A 23,879-nucleotide genomic window follows, 5' to 3' on the forward strand; every position below is an offset into this window, starting at 1 on the left:
TGTCTTTTTACAAGTCTCAAGGAAACCAGTTTGAATCTCTAAGGCTTGTTATTTTGAGGGAATCTGAGCATATTTTTGGAATTCTGCAATTTTGCACATGTGAGGTCTCACTAGTTCTTAACATCTTTTTCACTAGTAACAACCACCTCTGCAGTCTTAATTCCTAGCTTAAGGCCTACAACTGCATAAAAAAAAATTTCAGAAACAGTGAGCGTAGCATAAAGCCTTGCTTTCAAAGTAAAGCTTTCTCGAGTCTCTTTATCCAGTTCTGGCCCACTTAAATGGACTTTCTGAAACCGTAAGAGTTGGTAGGACACAGGAGAAGAACCTGAGCCTTAGTAACAGGCTGAGCAAAGTCGTGTGATGGGATGAAGGGAACCATCTCACTAGGAACAACGCTGAACACTGCTCAGCTCATACAAATGTATAAAGTCAGACCATGTATGTTTAATACACTAGCAAAATATTTATTTTATAATGATAAAACAGAAGTGAAGGATTTCTTTTTGGTGTGCACCAGTAATTGTAGTAAAAGAATAAGGAGATTAATGGACTCTTTATACATTTCAACGACAAAAATTCATAAAGGTTAGCATCAAATTCAACTGTTCTCCATTTACAAGCATAAAACTTGCCATAATACCCCCCAAACACATATATAAAGAATTATAGTTTTAAAATCTATAAAAAGTAAAAAATATACAGTCAGAAGATCTAACTCTTATTCAAATCTTTAATATAAAATTGTAAACATTTATTTACACAAAGGAAATGTGTATAACAAAATTTTGAGCACCCTTTTCAATTGAATCGTGGTTTTTGGAAGGCAGTGGATGTTGCACAGTGACACTCTCACCTTTCCCACCTAACCAAAACCGCAGTTTATAAATAAAGCCATGGGCGGCTGGCTAGGTACAGTTCAGGGGAGATACATTTTATTGCTCTGAAGCTGCAGCAAATGGAAAGCCCAAGTGCATATATCAACAGCTACACGTTAAAGGGCATAAAGGCAAAGCCCAGCCCCACCCATGCACCTATGTAGATCTAAACCGTATTTTCATTTCCATTGAACTGTTTCACTTCTGTTACAGTGACACCGTATTTCCAACAGCCTGATCCCATTATGTGGACAGGGACCAAAACCAGAAGCGAGAGCTGTTTTTTTCTATCAGGTTCAATGCTGTTTGGATCCTGTTCACATATGAAGACCGATGGGCATTGTAAGCCAGTTTGCCTAGAATTACACTTAATTTTACTTCAACAGTACCATGAAAAGGCTCTGTCACCAAATCTAGATACCTTCCTGAACAAACCCTCTGGTCAAGCAGGGCAATATCCACCTTACTTCCAGAAACAGTGGAGGAAAGCGTGCATCTGCATTTTCCTGGACATTTAGCTGGACTGCCTTTTTGGTAGCACTAATGCAAACAGCAGATGTTATTTTCCTCCAATTAAGAAATCACAACTGGATGGATTGTATTTTGACTTATTCAGAACAAAGCCTGTGTGCAAAATCTACTGGAAAATGTAGCAGATTTCACCACAACCTAAACAGGGAAGAAAGAAAAGCTGAATCCTACTACCCTGTTATTTCTCTCAAGTGTTTGTAAGGGGGAAGAAAAAACTAGTGACATCGAAGGATGTCACTTGGAATTATGAGGTCCCAAGCACCCCCAACAGGAAGGGAAGGCACACTGGTGCAAAGTTAACCCTTAAAAATAAAAATACAGCAAACACTCCTTCCCCTGCCATTGCTAGTTTATATCTATACTCTTCTAATGACACTTACCTTGGACCAGTTTTTGGTTTAACTTAACAGTAAACCAGACTCACTAGCTCTTTCCTCAGATTGCCAGTACAAGAAAAGTTAGCATCAGTTATTTGCATCTCAACTACTTATTCTAGAAAATACCAGAAGTGTCAACAACCAAAGTCACTAACACCTTCCTCTTCCCATCCAAAGACAATCTTTATGTTACCTTTTCAAAACCTCTACGAAGGATTAGGTCTGCTTCAGTGAAGTTTTATCCGCTATTGAACGGTGGGATCAACGCACATCTTTCACCAACAGTTCAACACGATACAGTATCAAATCTGTTCAACAGAGCGTAATTCATCCACACTAGGTAAGTGTGCTGGACAAACCATGTTCCATGCATATTTGGAAAGGGTTAAAGTATTAGTGTTAAAAAGCAGTTTTTTAAAAGTGCAAATTGTCTCATAAAGGAGCTGCAGATACAGTAAAATATTTTCCTTCTTTGAAATCAATGTTATCCTTCACTTCCCTTCACCCACTCTGGAAAAAACCCTCTCACGCATCTCTGCAGTGCAGAAAACTCCCGAAGCAGCCAGTCCGTGTTGAAGGAAATTGCTTTTAAATCACAATGCTGGGTTTGGTTACAAATTTAAAGGAGTTTTCCAAATAAGTGGATTTAGAAAGGGAAGAGGTATTTGTGCATTTAAAACAAAAGCTTTCAATTTTATTTTCACTTTAAAATAAAGGTTAAGGCAAGGTGGTTTGTTGGTGGATAAGGGATTTTTTTTTTTTTTGGTAGAAAGTAAGGACTTTGGAACACTCACTGTTCCCACTGTGGTTTCTGTCCTCTCTGGGACTGACCCCAACACATGGATAAAAGGTCTCCCTGGGCCGAGCTGAAGAATCAGCATCTGCTTCAAGGAATATTCAAGAAGTAAATCCACCAGTCTATAGAAAGATTATCAAACTCGTAACCCAATATTTAAAAAACAAAACAAAAACAAAAAGGGTATTTAAAGGGGGAGACTTCCATATTGGAGCAACCCTGAAATAAGCATTCGCCCAGGCTGCCTGTGCTATTATTGCTGATAAGGACTTTCCACCTCTCAGTTAAATTATTTTTTCCTCATTTTTATCCCGAAGCGGCAAAGTCTTGTGCTCATTGCATCACTGCTAACTTTGGGGAATGAACCAATCTCAGAAGTTAGTTTTACTTTTTACAACAAAGAAAACTAGATGAGCTGTCACGAAGCAAAGCCTTCATTTAAATACAACTACCTTTGGAAATAAGTTATGAAGAAACAGGTGCAAAGTAAATGGCTTTACAATTCACGTTAAATCTACTATAGTTTAAAAGTTCTCCCATAAGAAATTCCCCCTTTAAACACAGCAAGGTATAAGCCAAGAACTGTGCCTCTCTACAACAGAGTGCAAACTGCAGCTTAAAAGACTACAATCTATTAAGACGACTACCTAGACTAACTGGCCAGGTTTTAATACTTTCTTTCATCTATCACCAGCATCTAGAAATATTTACTGTGAAATATCACTTGCTTACTGAGAGTACAGGCATATGCTCCAGCAATGGGGAAAAGAAACAATTCAAACCATTTTGCAAGCGTACTCAGGTGCATATAGCCTCTTCTCAAATAAAAAGTCAGAAGTTTGATGGACAGTACTATAACAGCGTGTCAAGCTATGAACAAATAATGATCGCAAGTAATAGCTGCAGGAGACCAAGCCTAAACACAATTTGTGCAACTATTTTCTTTCTTTCTGCACTATTTCTGTGGAATTTTGTTTTATTTTTAAATAATTTAAAACATTAATTTTAGAACACTGCAAGTGAGATTTCTGAAAGGCTGGCTAGAACACGCACAGTATTTTTTGACCTGTTCAAGTGCGCAACTCCCTCAAGACACCAAGACAAAGCGCACTGCTCTCGCAGACCCGCACGGTGCGCCACCTCCATGTATCAACACTCATTGAGAAGCAGCTCCAGTCCCTTTCCCAACCATTTACCTCTAATGCCTGCAAGTCTCCTCAATGCCACAGGTTTTTTGGTCCAAGTGTTGTTTACATTTCATGAAATAATTAAAAAAGTAGAACCCCCACCCCCGGCCCCATTTTAATGTGTTCCTAACAACTCATCCAAATCGTTCATCCACTCCTCTGAAGTCCTGTTTTTCAGCAAAGAGTCTATCAGATCTGTGTCACCAGTTAAGTTCTGAAGTCCATTATTGCCAGACTGGCCACTGTAGGCAAAAGGCAGCTCCTGACTGGTTGTCCTCACAGGGTACCCTTGACTACAGTGCAGATTGCCTCTGTTGGGCATTTGCTGATTTGGATTCTGGTTGAAAGCATTCAGATCTGGAACAGTCTGGCTGATGCCAGGCAAGACTTGCTGTGAGGGTACCTGCTGTTGCGTAGGTGGGTTTGTCCGCTGCTGCGCGCCTAAAGATGACGACAACATCTGCCCAGAGACGGCAGCATTCATAGAGGTCATCGGTCTGCTGGTGCTGAGGCTTACCTGAGGCATTCCTTGGGCAAACTGTTGGTTGGCCATCTTTAGATGAGTCTGCATGTGGAAAGAGGAGCTGGCAGTAAATGGTCCTAAGCCACTGTTTGCCTGTGTCTGGTTGTTAATATTAGGGATACCTTGGTGTTGCCAAGATGGATTTTGAGCCCCCATAGCAGCTGGCACTCTTGCCATCTGTGGCTTTGATAAGGTTGGATTCAGCGCACCTTTGTTGTGCTGCTGAGAAATACTTGAGTTTGCTAAGGTGTTCTGCCCGTACCCAGCGGGCACAGCAGCGCCCTGGCCCAAGCTGCCTTGTCTCTGCATCGGTGGCTGTCCGTTGGCACTTTGCGTTGCATGCTGGGGAACCATCTGCGTCATACCAGACGCCAAGTTGTATATTCCACCTCGCTGAATGTTTTGCATATTGGTATACTGAGTCACCCCCCGATCCTGCTGACCGGAGCCCGACTGGAGCGGAGGAACAGAACTGTGTCCAGGTCCCATCTGAATCATATTCTGGGTCTGAGGAAACATCCGTGGACTACTGGAGCTGGACTGTCCTAAATTACTGACCCCAGGCATGGCTGAAGATGACCCTGAAACACAAATAAATATTTTGTACATTAAATACCTCAGTTCAACCAGAGCCAAAAGCCAAGTTAGGCTTGTGGATACTGTAATCTAGAAAGGAGGTGCAGTTGCATTTGTATAAACCAACCTATGCAACTAGCACACGCTCTCCAGCAGTACTTTAATTAAAGAGTGTCAACTGTTGCTCCAGTTAGCACCTCCACCTTGATCTCAAACGCAGATATCCCAATGTTCTAAAAAATCTGAATACCACTTCTAAGAGTTTAGCATCATCAATTTAAAACAATATTAGACTTCAAACGCAGGACTCTGATATTTCTTCGTGAACAAAGGTATACACACATACTTTGAAGTGCATGCACAATTTGCTAGACTGTTAAAAAACACCAGTCACTGCACACACACATTGCCAGTTATTCTGTGCATAAACTGTTTATCTCATATTGTACAACTACAGGGTTTCCAGTCCGGTGTTTTCATAATTCCAGAAATTTCTTCTATTTTACATAACTTTCAGAAATTTTTGGTCAAGTGTCTTTAGGATTTCCACAATTAAATATTCACTGTGTTAATATACAATGCTAATAACCAGGCAAGATGACTTGCAAAGTCAGTCTTCTCAGCAAACCAAAAAAAGTCCTTTGTTCTTGTAAATTTTAAGTAAAAAGTTTATTCCTGTATAAGAAAGAAGCCCCAACTTAAAGAAAAAAAACAAACAACAACAACAAAAACCGAACAAAACAAACAAACAAAACAGAAAAGCACTGGGAAGTGTAATGCATATAATCCCCCCACATCTTACAGTCAAGCAAGGGAAACCTGCCTACATTGGTACTTTCTCTACTTTCAAACCAAAAAGCAAGCTGCAGAATTTTTCCGTATTTTCAGATAGTTGAGGAAATTAACTTCTAACTCAAACATAATTTTATTCAAATATATTCAAATATAATTCAAGTTATATGGAATTATTATCAACCAAACATATAAAAACACTGATGTTGGGGGTGAGTTTTACTGGAACAGTACAATGAAGAGGTAGTACACATACCAGGATTTAAGATACAAAAAAATAGTTGTGATGATCCTAACAAGGAAAAAATAGTTTTAATAATACTGATGTTCATTATAGCAAAACATACTCTAACAGGTGTACTACTGTATTTCTGCACAAAAGCAGAAGGAGGGAAAAATGTTTCAGTGCAATATTTGCAGGATGTCACTGATCCCTGAGTTAACACACAATCCTTTCGCATTGGTATCAAGTTTTTTCAGGTAACAAAACCCAGTCATAGCTCTACTAGACATCGCAAAGACACAAACACCGTCAGGATGAGTATATCACATTTCTATTTGCATCTTTTTCCTTCAGTAATTATTTCTGTGGGAACACAGAAAGTAAGGAAACAAAATGAAGGGAATAAGCACTTTTTTCTACTTTAGGTTTATGAAAAAAGACAAGTGGCTTCTTGATGCCCTTTTAAGTAAGAATTTTTCTGGCAAGGAGATGAGTTTTTACTGTTCTCTAGTTCTTCCACATTGATGAAGCTATTCCAGCTTAAACAGTATGAACATCTTTTATTTATCAGTGTTAATACACTGAAGACATATCGAGCTGCTTCTCCTACAAAAAAAAAATTAACGTAGGACACTAATATGTAATAAAGAGAATTCAAATTGCATTCCCTTCTAAAGGTAGCAGGGATAAAAATAATAGAGAATTTCAAACTCATCCTAGTAGATGAGAGAAATAATACATCACTTTTCTTTAGTAAGGGCCTGTAATAGATACAAGCAGTAGTGATGTTAGTTTGTTTTGTTTTTTTTTTTTCTGAAGCCTGAATCCCAATATCACACAAATACACGAAAGTTAAGGAAAATTTACAACCTGCAAAGGGAAATGGTAGTATAAAATGGCCTTTAGGACAGTGAAGGTACTTAAGATTTTATCCATTTCCAAAGCAATAGTAAGAATCAGAAACTTGAGCTGTCCCAGATATCTGGGACAGAGGAAATTGTTAATTTGCAACAGTATCACAGCACAGGTCTAAAAGTTTTAAGGTATGTCGGAAGATGTAATAAATTAATTAAAAGCTATCCAATTCAGGAAATGAGAAAATTTGTTTTTCACTCTTGATATTTTTTCTGTCATTATTTCAATTGCCATGTTTACTCACCAGTGAACTGTCCAACCTGTTGCTGGTACGGATTCTGCGGCTGATCCTGATACTGGGGAGGCGGTCGAGTCAGATGCCGCTGCAGCTGTTGCTCCTGCTGCTGCCGCTGTTTCTCCTAGGAAATGGTCAAAGCAAGATAATTAGAAAACAAGTCAAGCTTTTTCCAAGGGTGACTATCTTGGATAAAATCAAGCTACCTGCATATTTTTATTAAAGGTGCTGCTGCAGCCTTAAAGTCACTTCAGACCCTTGCTCTCAAGGTTCAAACACAGTCAGTGATGAGTGACAAGACTAGGAACTCAGAGACAACAGCACACATTACAGGAGTTATTGCAATGCATGTCTGAAGCCCTTAAAACATTGAGAATCTGAGATGCTGGTCTTTTAATCAGTAATGTGATCAACAGGCATTTTTAGCTCTGAAGACACTAACAGGTACAAAAAGAGCAAAAGTGAGTGTGTATAAAGAAAATTCACACAAGTTTTTGCTCTTTACTCCCAGATCAATTTGTTTCAGACCTCTCTTTAGAAACTAAAGTACAAATCATAAATATCAACAATGTTGAAAAAGTAAAAACTGAACATGTAAATATTTTCTTCCCCTTGTTTTAAAAACTGAACATGTAAATATTTTCTTGCCCTTGTTTTAAATAATGAGAAAACTATATGCAAATCCTTATATTCCACAGGTTTTCCTAGAAGATTATGGAAAACCGCAGAACTAAGTTTCTAACAGAAGCTATACAAGTTTTGTTCCACTGTTCAAAACTGTTTTCTTAACAATGCACCGATCAATTGAAACAAACTCTACCAATGATTCAAAACAACCTTGCCTTTTTTAAAGAACATTAAACCCATATCTACTCTGTGATAAAAACATTTGAAAAATAAAATAAGCACATTTTCTATTAGGAAACTTTTGAGGAAAATTAAATTTAAAGCCTTGAGGGGAATGTCGAGAACATACATACACACACAGAGATCCTGACAGTGTGAACAGCCAACAAGCTGCTATTTTAATATGAAACATATCAGGCACAGCATTTCTGGCTCTTCTCCTACAGTTATCTTCAACCAGACTGAAATTCTGAGATAACCAAGCAGAGACAAAATGCACAAGTACCTACTTATCTAAAAGTTGCACAGGGCACAGAAGGGGACAGAAAATCCCTTCCAAGAGTACTGGGGTAAAGACACAAGCAATAAGTCTTTAAAGAAGAGACTAGTGCCATGTAACAAATGGGCAGATACAGGTTACTACCACCCTTCTGAAATGTCTACAGCTCAGAAGCTGTCGAGACATGCAGAGGAATGATGAGGGCAGGCTGCTTGACAGAAAGGACCTGCTACTTGTAGGACCAGCCAAACCTGAAAGAGGTTGACCACAGAAGCCAAGGAGAGATGCCATAGTTCTGAGAGAAACCAAGAGCTGCAAAATCTGGCTCAGGGAAAGAAAAGGAAGACAGAAACAAAACCGAAAAAAAACCCAAAAAGATGCAGAGTACCACATGCAAAGAAACAAAAGCTTTAGAGTAGCGGGGAACGGCACTGAATCTACCCGAAACTGTAATTCTCCTGCAAAATAGAGATCAACTGATTCAGAAATCTTTTTGTAAAACTATATCCAGTATCATGTGCATCCAAAGAAATACGTATCAAATCGGAATGCTAACAAGATCTAGCTTGACTGGGCAGCACAAGGCCAGGAAATGTGGCAAACGCAACATCCAAGTCTGTTCAGCTCCAAAGCAAAGCCGCTCCTTATTTGGGATCAGAGTCTCAGTACCACTACACAAAGATGCAAGCTGTAGAAGTTAGTTGCAGTTACCACAACTAGGACAGAATAAAATATTTTCTTAATACTGATATTTACTACAGCAACATGTGCTGGCTAAGCAGCAGCAAATACGTAGGGAAAAACTGTTTGAGATACACTACTTATCATCCTGTTAACATAGCACCCCACTGATCAGAGAGCTCTGACGTGTGTTAGGTCCATTACTTCGCCAAGGAAACCGACTGAGCTACAGCTCTAAGAGCTCTAACAACTGCCAGCAGGATGCCAACACGCCATATTTCCTTCCTCCCCACTTTCTTCCAAAGAGCTCCTGGTTGTTAACATTTTGGGAGAGTAATGACGATTCATTTTTTACATTTGCTATTAACATACAAGGCATCAAAAAATGAGTAATTTACTAAAAAGTATTGGACTTATAGATCACAGAAATCATACAAAAAATAATATTTTCTTGAAGATTTGGGCATTCTTTGTCTTCAGTCTTTGATAATATATTTATCAACACAAGTACTATTTCCACCACAATACTCCCTTAGCCCAAATTGTATTTTAACCCAAATATCAAATAATTTTACCCATGTTCATATAATTTTCTTTAAAACACTGCCAAGTACATTCTTATGTTATTATCTACACTGGAGCAAGAACTGAAAGGGCTTTTCTGTCACCTCAATCTAGCCCCCAATTTTAATTCAAGTCTCTAAGTGATCAAAAAAGCCATTAGCCACTCTCACCTGCTCAGCCAGAAGATGTTGCTGTCTCTGCTCCATTAGGAATTGCTGCTTCTGTTGCTCCATGAGCAAGTGCTTTTGTTGCTGCTCCCTCTGCTTCTGCTGGTCCATCAGCATTTGGTGTTGCTTCATCACCGCTGCCTGCTGCTGGTTGCTGAGATAAGGTGGGTTGCTGTGGTTACCTGCCATGGAGACGTTGGGAGCCTGGGCACCCACGCCAGGGCCCGGGACAGAAACGGGAACACGAGGAACGTTAGGAGAAGGGTTTTGATCCTGCAGAATACAGAAAAAGTGACATGAGTTACAGAAAGAGGCTAGCCCTCCAGAATTTAGAAATTCTGTGTAGTTAACACAGATGAGGAAAGGCACTTTCACGATGACCACAATTTGTACTATTTTATCAGGGAGAGGAATCATAATACATCTCAGAAAAACAGAAATTGTCAATTATTGCTTATTTGTACATTTAGACTACTTAATAAAAATTAGAGCAGTTCCTTATATTTTGTCATCTTTACGCAACAGCTTCTTCACTTGTGAACCTTCTAATGGAAAATTCAAAGTGTGATACAGTTTCCAGTTCAGCTAATTAAAGACAGCCAGAAACTCTTTTATAAAGTGCCAGACACAGAAGTGACAATTCAGAGTTAAAGACAGAAGCTCCACACCGTTCAGGAACAGAGGCTTTATCTTCAGAGTACTCCCCCAAGTCCAGCTCAAGCAGGTGTGTACAGCTCTGTGCGTTTCTGCTCAGCTAGAGGAACTGCACCAGTTACAAAGAGCAATTAAAGGACATCGGCTTCAGTTAACTTTGGTAACAGCTTTTCGAACACTGTATTTTAAACTTTCATTATACAAAACATTTATATAAATCTTGCCTCTTCTGTCAGCATTTAATTCAGCATCTGTTTATACCTCCCCTCCTAAAGTTGCTTTTTTGGTATTAGAGTATTTACAACTTGCAGGTGAAAGAAAAGACAGCTATCACTGATCAAAATGAGTTTTAACGTGTTTTTCCAGCAACCCAACCATCACCATATTCCACAGAGAAAAATACTACTACAGATAAGCCTGTTATTAATTTCTCATAAGTCTGCTTTTTTTGGAGACTGGGGCTTCAGATAAGAAAACTAACGTGAAACTATTATCATTCAAGATCTGTCCGCTTTGCACCAGCAAATCCATTTGAGATTTGACAATTGTCATCATTTTTAAGCACAGTTCAGCCTCATCTCCAACTAGGCAAATAAATATTACTTTCAAGTTTACAATTCAGCTAATGGGTTTGGCTGCTGGTTCTCACTCTCTGCAGTTCCAAGCCAAATATAAGTAATTCTGGGCTAAGTTGTTCTGTATGCAAGCTTTTGAGAAATCCTGCAGAAGCGTTCATCAGTTAACTCAGTGCAAGCGTGGCAGTGTAGATGCAAGGTCACTTATGTTTTTCAGTGAGGGGGAGATGCGATATACACAATCATCTCTACCCTTCCTCTCTTCTTCCATCAAAATGCTGTTAGCTTGTCACTTCTGCTAGCTTTTAAAGAGATTCGGGTTTTTTTGTGCCTTAGGAAGCATACACTGACCTGAGATTTTTATTTGTACATCAGCGCGGTCTTTATCACAGACTAATCAGATCTTTTTCACAGGTTTTATGTTTTGTTGAGGGAGTATATGACTAGGGTTGCATCTCCAACAGCTTTTGCTAAAGGTGCTTTAATCCTTCTAACAAAGACCTTTTTTTCTCAACAAGCCCTCAAGTATGTACACTGCAGGCACACGTTACAGAATCTCAATGAGTCTATACCTACATTCACTACATAAATTTTCACCCGCAGCATACCTGTAGTATCAGTTATATATAACACAAAGCACCACCATCTGGAATTTTCCTTTACAGGTAAACCTGAAGCATATTGCTTCAAGTAGATAAATATTACTATTACTCATTCTTAAAGATATAAGCCCCAGAGACTTAACCAATAACAAATTTTTAGGTTTGAAAAGCCCCAAGGAACATCCAAGAAATCAGGAATGCAGCCCCCATTTCCATCTCTCCAAAAAAAAACAACAAACGAAGGCATGTCTTTTTACAGTAAGCTAAGTCTGACATAAGTAGGGACTAAAAAGAAGGTAAAGAAATCAAAGCTTCTTTGAGAACACTGTTTAACACTACTGTTTTACATGAGTTATTTCAGGCAGAAGTTTATAAAGCATCCATTTATCTTTGTAAGCAGAAGCCTCTATGAATTGTGACATAATTTCTTGCCCACAGAGTATATTAAGCTGGAAATCACACATTACCACATGACCTAGAACTATTAAAAACTGTCCCCAGTGGAAAACAGAGCTCTCGATTCTTGTCTCAGCTTATTGCATATTATAACTTTCTTCTTCTTCAAAAATCATACAACAACTGTTTTGAAACAATGTCAAGTAATCTGTACTCTGGCCTTACCTATCCAACATCCTCTTGCAAAACCTTAAATCTGCTACTAAACAAAGGTAACAAAACCCAGAACACTCACCTGACTGTGTGGTAGTCGGTAGGCGATGTTTCCAGACTTGGGTTTCAGCAGGATCATCCCATTTTGGTCATCGCTCACATGAGACAGCGGTGCCTGCTGGCGCTGTTGTATGTATGCCAACATGGGAGTCTTGTTCTGAGCAGGTACTGTAACCCCCTGTTCACATTCTGCTTTGTAATGTGAAAGAGGTTTGGTGTTCCCATAGTCCAGTATAGAGCCTTGACTATTCACAGGGTTCTGGTTCAAGCTGTTTTGCTGATGTCCCAAAATGTTCACGTGGTAATTGCCTCCAGCTCTCGGTGAGCTTTTATTTCCCATATTAGGAATCATGAGTTTCTGATTGTTGAAGTCTGATTGGTAAACCGATGGGCTGGTGGGGTTTTCCATGGTATATGGGACAGCTAGTGGACTATGAGACGGCCCAGACTGTTGCCACGTAGACATCTGATTCGTTTGGTGCACTTGTGAAGCTTGTTGCTGACTCTGCAACATCTGGTCTCTCTTCTGCTTGGCAGCTATTTGCTGGAGTTGATGAGCAGAAGACATTTCTTTGGCACTTCCTGCACCCTTCCCAGGTAGCAACACATTGGGGAGAGGTCTCTGGACATTCTGAGAGTGGTTTGATGCCTGCATCATGGGCTGATTAGGATTTTCAGTCATTGACTGACTGGAAGGCTGAAACATAGCCTGAGAACTACCAACTGCTGGAGAAGCGGCACTTACAGGTACAGAAGCAGCACCAATAAATGCTGGACCTGAAGAAGTGGATCTAACCTGGGGAGATCCTATCTGTTCCGGTTCAAAGGGCGCTGGGGAAAACTCAGTCTTTATGTTAATATCTTGTGGCAATGGAGTCTGTGCAGCTGAATTTGAAGAATCTGCATCTTTTTTCTCTTCAAAGTCTTCATTAAAGAGATCCTTCATGTCTTCATCAGGCACTGATCTATTAAGCTCCTCAATAAGCTCCTTCCATTCTTGCTCATTAAGATTAAGATCAGGCATCAAGTTATTCTGAGATATAGAACCCCCTGCTCCAGCAATCACACATGGAAGATCATCTACAGGCTCCTGCTTCAGCTCTTTGTTCAAACTCAGAGGAAATGAGTCATCAGCCTCACCACCTCCATTCATTTGCAGACTGGTATCTGGAAGACACTTTTTGCTGATGCCATCTAGCCCCATCGGATGTTTTCCATTAAGTTGTAAGGTATCTCCACTGCCAGACTTCTTGTCAAGATGATGGAGCGGAGACACAGGGGGCATTCCATTGGAAGAACCACTCACTCCGCTAAGACCATCATCGCGACGCAGTTTCTTGGACACAGAAAATACATCACCATAGCCATTCTGCTGGTCTCCATTCTGAGGGGATGCAGCACTATCAATCTTTCTTTTCACACTCTCATGGAGCTGCTGAAAAAAAAGGGAAGGTTTTAGTTATTCAGTTTTATGTTTCATAGATTAGGATTTTTATTTCTTACTAGAACACTGTCTAGCTCTGAATAAAACATTTTAGTAAAAAAAAAGTTTTAAAAAAGTTATATCTTTGCTTTGATAAGATTTGTTTTACAAGTAGTCACATGAGATTACTTCCTTACTATAATCTCTTAGTGCAAACTTTCAAAAATAGGTAGTATATCAAACAGAGCCCCCTCCTTCAAACAAAACCAAAAGCTGCCATATACTTTGACAACAACAAAAAGTTGAGAAATGGCTGTGAACTGCAATATGTTATGATTTTTCCTATTCACAATTAAAAAAAAATATTTAAGAATGTTAAGATGCAAGTTTTAGATGAGAATAAAACCCTATATTTTATTTGGCCCATCTCCATATGGTATAATTGTTCTGTAAGATTGCTTTATAAAGCAGTCTCGCATTTAAATATTTAGAGAAAAAGAGAACCATTTATCTTGTGATTATAATTTTTAGAGAAGAACTGTGTATATAAATTCTGCACACAATCACATTTTTGGCACTGAAGCAAAACCAGTTTGTCACGAAGTGACCACTTTTTCACACTTATGGAAACTGCAAGTCAGAGTTCAGTCAACTGTATCACAGCAGAGTAAGTTTATTGCTTTCCTCCTTTCTCCTAGAGTACAGCCAGCTGCTCCTCTCTGCGCTATGACCACCAGAACCCCAACCAGCTCAATAGTTGGCTTCTCATCGCTAGTCAATGCACATATTCTTTTTCTTGTAGTGCCACCTAGAAGCAAGCAGAAGGTACAGCAACAGTTTTACAACCACAGTTCAAGAGCCTTTGTTGAACCTCTCTTTTCTTTCAAAGAAAGTTCTTTTCAGTGACCTCCAAACCACCTGAAAACAGAATTCATGCACACTTCAAAGATGATTATAAACTCTTCCTTCCCCTAGGTGCATTTTATAAAAAAAGTTGTGCTTTACTTGTGCTGGAATCACTGCACCAACACAGACAAACGTGTAGGGCAGAGGCTGCTCAAACAGAGCAGCGTGTTTACAGATGGAAAGCTCCCATCAGCTCCCCTGATGTATACAAGATGCCATTGTACACCTCAGCAGGACACAAGGAGAATCCTCACAAAAAGTCTCCCATCTGAAGCGTGGTTCACTTAACAACAGCTCTCTCAGATGGCAGAAAAGCAGCTCATTAAACAAACCTCAAGACAAGTATGCTTATTTTAATATTACTCGCAGTCTCCACAACGCAGTCCACTAACCCTTGGGGAAAACTGTCTCATCCAAGAACAAAAAGGGAAACTTCAAGATCCCAGCACTCGAGCAAGAGGTTGTATGTAGAGCCAGCATAAATTATCAGAAGAATTTTACAGCACTTGCCTGGGCAATAGCACTCTTTGATTTAAGGACAGAAGGACTGGTTCACAGTTAATTGCTGTAATTTTTTTTTTTAAACAGTCTACAGTTAGCTGATCTTCAGAAAAAAAACCCACTGTTTGTTTAATGCTTGCATAGGTAGCAGCAAAATCTTATTTTTATCTGAGCGACAGACTGCAGCTTCCCAGGAGACCAATCTTCTAGATGTTCATGAAAATAGCAGCAGAGTAGTGAGAGCAGCAGAAGACCTAGTAGGACAAGGTGAGCTGTACATTTGGAGAAGAGGCTGGAATTTGAATTCTTTTAATTTGAACATTAGGTCTACAGCTTGGAGTAACAGGTCTAGAGTGAATTTTTCAAATACCAACTTGAAAGCATAACGGAAATCTACTTTTTTGCAAAAAGGCAAAACAACAGAAAGCAAGGAAGCCTCAACTCAATCACAACATTTAGCTTTCAGCAAGTTTCCCAGTGTTTACTTAATACTCCAACTGGGAAAACTGAAGCTCAAGGTGGATGAGTAACTTGCCCAAGGTCATTATGATGAGTCAATCACTCAAAGTTTGGGAATGGATCCTCCTTAATTCTAAATCATTAATGAAAAACACACTCCCTGAAAACTGACATAAAAGTAATAACTTAGTTTTGTACACTGAACATATTCTTCTCATAGTTGAAGCAAACTTCTATATTAGAACAGAATATATGCCCACTGGGGTCACTGCTGTAATTCTAATTCACATGGACAACTCAAGGCAACTAGGATTTAGGTAGCATTGTAACTATAATTGCTTACAGCTCTTCACAGACTGCAAGACCCACCCATGCTGCTGGACAAATATTCCAGAAGTGAGTCTGTCCTAAGGTCTTTGCTACAGTACTACACCATTTGCAATAAATGCAGCTAACTAGTCTAAGATAAAATCACCCCTGCTTATAAGCTACGCTTACTGTAGTCTAAAAAAAGATACAAACCCCTAATATCCATCATGGACTCTTTCTGTCAAACACACATAGGAACTTTCACATCTGTATGGGTTTTAACAGTTGCAATGCTCAGATTTCTGACTCTTGGTGACATCTTGACTTCAGCTGCTCTAGACAAAGTCTTCCTTTCACCTAAGACTACATTCCTTTGGCAAAAAAGGAAATCAATGAAAAAATAATTTTAATAAATTCACTAATGAAGTAAAATTTGAAGGTGATTGCTTCCAGTCTTGCTTCACCTCAGCTAAATCTAAGATTATTTGAAAGATATCCTAGCTGTACACGACAGCCAGTAGACACATAGGAAAGAAGAAAATCTGCTTATCTTCTATCTGTACCAGAAAGAATTCAGCCCAGTTCGTACCCAGGACACTTAACTTCTGAGTTTTAGAAGCTGTTCACCTACAGCACTTTCATCCTAGTTCCCTTTTTACATTAAAGAGAGTCAGCAGTATACCTGGATATTGTGGCAGTAAGCCTACACTGAGATTTATGCTACATAGTTAGCTATCACAATACAGCCAGCTAACCAGCTTAAAACTAAGCTAGTCACAGCATTCCATTTTGTAACTCCTTTCTTCTCTCAAGAAAAGACAGTGCTATAAAAATTTGTTGGAGCCTGAAGTTATAGATTCCTTCTCCTCTGCCATTAGAAATATATCCGAGTATATTCTATGTACTCATGTTTAATTTTGAGTAACAGAACCTGAAATTCTCACACCAAATACATTCATATAACTACTCTGCAAATAATGCAACTTTCTCTTGTGAAATTCCTTTCTTATATGCACTTCTTACGTAGTATCTCAGTTCTTGATTTCCTAACAGAAAAATAAATATTAAATTCATTTCTTCCTCAATTTGTCTGTGTCTATCCAAACAATCTGGTTTGGGGGGAAAATATAACAAGCAGCATGTAAGATACAAGTCAGACTGCAAGCTATCTACATATCAAGCTGCTCCAACACAGTTCTCAAGACAAGAAAAACCTGTTTCTCTTCTGCCAAAACTCAAAAAGAAAAAAAAAAAGAAAGAAAGGAAAAAAAAGAAACACTGATGAAGTAAAGCATAGCTTGCTACTTACTAAGAAAACCCCTTTAGCTTTGATTTTATTGTCCACTATCATTCTGTAAGGCACAGTGCCCTCTGGTAATGCTGTCCATGGTTTCCGTAGCAGAATCAATCAATTTTATTTATAACACATGAGCCAATCCTTTCCATTGTCACAAGACAGGATACAGAAATGTATTCCCATTTTCTCAGCCTACTCAACCTCCCAACAAAAGATGAACCCCTAAGATCTCTGCTATTCAGCTTTGCCTAAAACTATTACCGTAAAAGCATTTAACCATAGTCTTTAAACCAATATAGGAACAGTGCAAAGAAATGGATGTAAGCAGGCCTCAATCCCTTGGCTCAAGACAGGACATGCAGTGTCTCAGGGAGCCACTGAAGGGCCATAGGCTGCATCTCCTCCACATCACATCAATGATGCATTTTATTCACGTGAGAAAAACAAACAGTCCTCAACACAACAATAAATACACTTACTTGGCAAAAGTACACGAGTGAGTCAGGCCATAACTGTGGATTCCTCACGTGAGGAACACAAACTGATAAAACCCAGGTGCCATCCATCACAACAAAAGGGGTGTCCAACACGAGCAGCCTCTGATCATATAATTAATTCACAGTACACACAACACGCTATACTTGACCAGGACGCAGGACCACAATGCCAGAGATGGATGCACGCCCAGTCAAATGACAAGGGTTCCATCAGAAAATGGACCGCACACAAGTAATTTTGATAAGCTATATTCAATCTCTGTCTTAAACCCGCCAGTTTCACCACAATGATGCTCAGCCATACTGCGGTCTTACTGCGGGGGCAAGTTGGCAGACTTCATAAAAGCTGTCCACAAACTACCCCGGAAGTCCAACAAGAGGAAATTGAAAAAGCTTTAAAACTTCATCTACAGCTTTTCTGTTAGCACTGCCAGAGTTCAAAACCCCAGAGTCCAGCACAGCACTCTCTTACTGCCTTGGTAGGAAGAGGGCAGAAATCACTGATCAAAACAGTGGCACAAAGTTGTTCTGGTTGGTTTGTTTAGGTTTTTTTTTTTGTAAAAAGAGAAAAATATTATTGCAGGAATCAAAACATCAGCGTGAAAGACTCCATACCTGATTCTAGTTTTAGATGATAATCTGAAACCAATGACATTTCAATGCATTGGGACTTAAAAAGCATGAAAGTTTAGTTCACATTGTTTGCTTGAAAGCAAGAAACACTTCACAATGCAGAATTTTGAAACTGAGGACAGTCAAACAAACTACTTTCGTAAAAATCCAGTAAAAAAAAAGCCTAGTGAACATGGCAGAAAAGAAACATTAACCAAAAAAAAAAAAAAAAATCTGTTTCTTATACTAAGTCTTTTAGGCTCCATACAGTGTTCTTGGTTAGTTTAAGGCATCTGTTACAGAGATTAAAATATTCTTATAGGATTCAATACAGCTTTAATTTTTTTATATTTTATTTGGAATAAGTTTACCATTTCAGTCTCAGAACTAAGTTATGTCTACAAGGATTTGTTATTAAATACCAGCAAGAGAAATATAACCCTGTCATTTTCAAAGAAATGCTATACTACTCTAGAAACATAATATAGTTCCAATATGCCTCCTAGCTAGATACCAGCATTCTCACCTAGAAGGGGAAACCAAAATAGACTATACTCATTTTTCTGCCATGGAAGTGGTAGTATCCCAGCACACAGAAGCTCCCATGAACCAGAGCTTACAGTATGTCCTCTGCAGACACGGATTTTCCTCTCCTGCCTGGCCAAGGACAGAAGCAATGAAGATGACCACCTCTTAAGCTGGAACAACAACGCAAATATCAGAAATTGCAGTGCACGTATTTTGGACAGAAAACATAACATTTTGACTACATGACATAGTAAGAACTCCTTATTTGCTGTGCACCTACCCACAGCTTCCAAAGTTGCAGTCCCCCTGCAAGGAAAGGATTTTATTACCCAATGTGTTCCTGCATTCCATGGTGTTGTCAGAACCAAACTGCCAGACTAATTTTAATTTTGACTTTTACTTTAATTCCAGAAGACTTTTGTATTTGGGTGACTGCCCGCTGGAGTGAAGAAGGGCTGTGGATACGCACATCTATAAATAACCCAAGCCTGCATTAGTCACAAGGGGCAGCTTCTGCTACAGGAATTGTTCTGCTGAATCAAAAAAAACTGCTGTGCCTTCAGCTGCAATGCCGGATCCTCCACCTCGCCTGAATTTAAACAGCAGCAGCACAGCAGTCACTCCCAGATCCTTACAATTTAAGAAGCATCACTGCATATCTAACTAATCTAGTAAGGGAAACGTTTCAAACATACAACAGTATCTTACATAGAATTAAAAGGAGACAAAGAAAAACCTGTCTGAGTTGTTGGGCAACAAACTATCAGACTTGTCAGCAAAAAACAAACAATGGTGGCAAGACTACACTGCATTATAGTTGTGTGCAAATAACATGGAAATAATTTGCTATTTTTGTGGTAAAACATAATTTCACAATTTAACACTCCTATACCACAGCTTACACAAAAATGAGGTCTTCTGAATTGTTAGTGTACCAGCCTGAGCTTCATTAGTGGAACGCTACTGATGCCTGTCAGTACAATCCAGGCAATCCATTCCCTTCCCTTTATTACTTTAGGTCTTTGCAACCAATAAACATTCCATTGCTCTCTTATACTTAAGTTTACTTTTAAACCTTTTACTTGGTGCCTTTGCTTAAATTAGCACTTACCTATTATTCCTGTAAAAGTTTCTTATCACTCCCAAACAAATGCTGGTCTGCTCTTCAGCTTTTAAACGTAAAGCATTGCCAAGACAGGCCACCGACTAGACCTCCACTGCCCATTCCAGAAATACTGTTTGTGGTTTTGTGGCAGTCCTAGACAAAGCAAGCCATCTACACCACAACTGCTCTCAGGTGGGGGAAAAAAACAGAAGAAACGCAAAGCAGGTCTCCTTCCAAGAGACCACATCATAAAACAAGGAGCAGAGATGAAAATCCAGATCGTGCCATTCTCCTCACTCACATGTCAACGAAACACCTTCTGTTCAGCTCAGTGATAAACTACGTTATAGTCTATCAGAGAAACAAAAGGATGGCAACCTTTCTACTACAGAGAATTTAAATAGCATATTAGAACAAACTGTCTCAAATCAGAACCTGGTAAAGAGAAAAAAGTGTTCTAGGGGACAAGTCCTTTCTCTTCCCAACTTCCTTGTTTCTCAAAAATGTAAGATTAACTCAAGGGATAATACATTATCCAAACACTAAGCATCTCCTACTTTGAACACAGTCTTAATAATGTCATCTTAAACAGAAATATGATGTAACTTTCAACATTTGAATTTCCCATTAAACAATGGTCTTAAAATTTTTAAAAATAGGAAGCTAACGTGTTTTTAATCTTTTTCCTTACACGAAAGACAGGTCTACACGGTGCACAACTCATCCGAGGTATTTCTATACCAATACTGTATTCTCTTGGTTGCTGTGGTTCAAATTCGAGAGCTGCCTAATAAGAAAACAAAGGATGAATCTGCCCCTTCTGCTTGTAAACAAGGTCCATCTAGCTTCAGGATCTAAAACAAAGAAAAGACTAGTGGAAGAGAAAATATCTGATTTTGGCAACATGAGAAGTCATACAAGACGTTAAGAAGGAGGTGGCGGTGCTATTCTGTTCCACAGGACTATCTGCAATCTGCAGAAGATGCTCTGAAGTACAGCATCTGGGAGCGTGTGCATTGTCCACTGTCCACGCTTGTGGCAGCGCAGCTTCACATCCTTCTACCACAAGCCCTCTGATGTTAGATCACCAACCCTTTATCTTTACATGAGTTGCTTTCTCCTTCAAGGATCAAAATAAATGCTTCATTAACTTTCAACACAAAGCACCAGTTTCCAAGAGAAGATTCATACGCAGCTTCACAGAAAACTCTGGATCATAACAGCACTGATACAATGCATATTTCTCTGATCCAGCAGCATTCTTTTGAAAGGAATGTATCCAGGATATTTCAAAACAAGATAATTTTATTTTAAAACAAGATAATTTTGGTCTTCATCCAAACGTTATTGACTATTGTAAACCAAACCCACATCCTTCCCATACGAAGCGCATGCTTGGTCTTGGTAACAGCTACACGATGGCTAGAGGTAAAATACCAACCTAGAGAGGTATCTTACACCAAAGGCATGAATTAGCAGCAGAGGTTTTTTGTTGTTGTTGTTTTTTCAAAACTTGAATTACTAAGCAAATCAACTTTATACCCTAGTAACGAGGTGATGAATCAGCAGCTGCAATTAAGCTTACAGTCATGTATCCTAGGAAGCAAACAGCAGGCCAGCACGAGGCAGTCATTCATACACTAAAACCCTCTTCTGTTGTGTAAATTGGCCACTGGCAGCAGCTTCCTGTACAAGAAGGGCTTCCCCAGATGTGCAGTGTGTTTCAGAGCCTCACTGCTGTTGAGAGTCCTCATTATAATGGATGCTAATTAGATCAAATCCACATTCAAAGCAATTTAAAAGAAACACCATCAATGAATTAAAGACATCTTTCTTTTAGAAGATCAATATGAAGACGTGTGGCAGCAGTTTAAGCAACAGGATTTCACATGCTAAAGAGCTCTGTGTGTTACAAAAATACGCCTTATTAACAGGTAGAGCACCACATGCAAAAAGCCTTAGACCCCAGACAGGAAATAATCAGAAATCCCACCAAGTCTTTAGATAGTAAATAGGAGTTTAAGTCACTTTTGTTCTGACAAACATTTACATTCAAGATTAGTCTACTAAACAGCAGCTACCTAGAAAGTTTTACAGAACCACTGTCAGGAATGCACAAGGTTTCCTCTCTTCCTCAAGCACCCTTCTTTAACAACCATCTGGAGTGCTCTAACTGTGTCACAAGTATCTTGGTCAGAAAAGTCAGCAAGTCCTAGATTCTCATACGTATACTAGCAAGAGTAGAAACAATTCAGCTGAATAACATTTTCAGTTCATCTTGTAAATACTACAAACTACACACAGGCTGCCTAGTGCTAGTTACATTAAAGATGACATCAAGTGCCCTGCGTTTCAATATTTCACATCATGTTGAGTTATACTCAAGTATACAGTAAGCTATATCATGATTCTGTAACTGAGGTCCAAGACAGCAGAGGATCACATCCTCCGTCACTTCTAACCTGATCAAACACCCATACCATCTTAAAAACATTATTTAATCTATATGTTAACCTGGAGATGTCTCAGGTTAACCCAGCATCCACTTTTTAAGACACTCAGAACAGTACTGTACCATTTTCATGCAGGCCACCATTTAGAAATACCTGGTTTTAAGAAAGACAGGTATTAAGACAGGCAGCCTTTAAGAGGTTATCCTACTAACCTACATTACTGACACATTAGTACACAGCAGTACACTTAAAGGGCTCAGAGTAAGTTAAGTAATAGCTATGTTCATTTACAGACAGGGCTGCACGAATATATCCTGACAAGCAGAAGTGCTAGAGAAGCCAGAGAAACATTAAGATTTTGAGCTAAGCCAGTTTTTAACGGGTGGAGTGGGATTCCCATAGTATTCACACCCACTAGAGCAAGTGGCAATAAGCAGCTGCCTTTCCACTGAAATTCTTTCCAATATGTACCAGAATTAACAGACACGTTATTTATCTTTAAAACTATCCCTCAGTAATAACCATAACATTATCAAGTGACTCCACTAAACCCCGACAGCCTAAATTGAAGACATAAGCAAACAAAAACCAAAAAATCCACAGACACTGCAGTATTAATGCTCCCTCGAAGAGTTTCTACAGGGACGTTTTAGGTGAATTAGCCAGAAATACAACTCACAAAACACTACTCTCAATGACTGTAACCATCACAGAAGGCACCCCCTATTCCCACCTCAGCAGGCAGCATTTTCCTGTACTCTCCCTGCGCTCAAAGGAGACGAGAGAGAAAATAAAAGAGCCCTTATCAAGCTGCAACGTTGTAACAGAGCAGGCACGAGCACTCCGTACAGACCAGCCCCAGCCCTCCCACCACAAGCCACCACAGCAACCCCGAGAGCTTGTTTTCCTTCCTCCATCCGGTGCCAGCTCCAGAGGAGAGGTCACGGTGCCAGCCGGGCACAACCACGCCGACCGCCGGCTCCGTCCACGGCCCCGACCACCCCGGCCCCCGACCGCGAACGGGCCGGCCCCCTTACCGCGATCAACGTGCTGCTGCGGCCGTGCTGCTCGCCGCTCGCCGCCTCGGCGTCCAGGCCGTTGGCTCCGGTCCTGTCGGCGCTTCCTGCGACGGCCGGCGGAGGAGGCGCGGGCGGCGGCGGCGCCGGGGGCGGCTGCCGGTGCTTGCCGGCCCGCTTGGCCTTGGCCTGCAGGCAGCGCTGGTGCAGGGCGAAGGTTTGCTGGCGCTCCAGCTCCAGGCGCTCCGGGGACACGGCCTGGTAGCGGGACTCGCAGGCGCTGTGGTGCCGCCGGCAGAGCTCGATGCGCCGGCGGAGCCGCTCCATCACCGCGCTGTGCCGCGGCACCACGAACTCCGCCATGGGGCAGGGGGGCAGCACCATGGACCGGAGAGCGAGGGGGGCGGCCGCCGCCGTTCACCGGCTCCTCACATCGGCCCCGCCATGGCGGGGGCTCCCCCCCTCGGGCCTTCCCCGGCCTCCGCCGCTCCTCCTCCTCCCGCGGGCCTTCACCTGGGCTCCCCACCGGGCTCGCCCCCGCCGCGGATCCTGCCCCCGGCTCGGCTCGGCGCCCGCTCCACTCCCCCCCCCGCCCCACTTCCTCCTTCTCCCCCAAGGCCGGTACCGCTTCGCTGCTCTCCGCTCTCCCCGCCTCTCCTTCAGCCCTGCCCGGCGGCCGCTGCCCACCCCCGCCGGAGCCCG

At 40.6% G+C, this 23,879-nt stretch overlaps 1 protein-coding gene across 2 annotated transcripts; it reads right to left on the minus strand.

Moving 5' to 3' along the window:
• Positions 1-442: 442 nt before the first annotated feature.
• Positions 443-23,707, minus strand: MAML1 (mastermind like transcriptional coactivator 1). 2 transcript variants are annotated; one of them, XM_086758552.1, is made up of 5 exons: positions 23,199-23,707; positions 12,094-13,503; positions 9,575-9,844; positions 7,043-7,157; positions 443-4,873 (listed from the first exon to the last, which is right to left on the minus strand). In XM_086758552.1, exons 1-5 carry the CDS (start codon positions 23,559-23,561, stop codon positions 3,885-3,887), a joined length of 3,147 nt encoding a protein of 1,048 aa, XP_086614678.1. In that variant the 5' UTR covers positions 23,562-23,707; the 3' UTR covers positions 443-3,884. The 2 variants fall into 2 exon arrangements, with proteins under 2 accessions (XP_086614678.1, XP_086614677.1); XM_086758551.1 differs by having other exon boundaries at positions 12,094-13,506.
• Between the last annotated feature and the right edge of the window lie 172 nt (positions 23,708-23,879).

This window comes from Chlamydotis macqueenii, chromosome 14 (assembly GCF_036417535.1).
Source record: "Chlamydotis macqueenii isolate bChlMac1 chromosome 14, bChlMac1.mat, whole genome shotgun sequence".
In the NCBI taxonomy this organism is placed as follows: domain Eukaryota; kingdom Metazoa; phylum Chordata; class Aves; order Otidiformes; family Otididae; genus Chlamydotis; species Chlamydotis macqueenii.

Excerpts from the sequence above, each read along its gene's own strand:
- MAML1 (XM_086758551.1), bottom strand. The coding sequence starts at position 23,561 with ATGGTGCTGCCCCCCTGCCCCATGGCGGAGTTCGTGGTGCCGCGGCAC. Across the intron at positions 13,507-23,198 it reads GCAGCAGCACGTTGATCGCG|CAGCTCCATGAGAGTGTGAA; the intron begins GTAAGGGGGCCG and ends CTTTTTTTTCAG. Across the intron at positions 9,845-12,093 it reads ACCGACTACCACACAGTCAG|GATCAAAACCCTTCTCCTAA; the intron begins GTGAGTGTTCTG and ends TGTATTCTGCAG.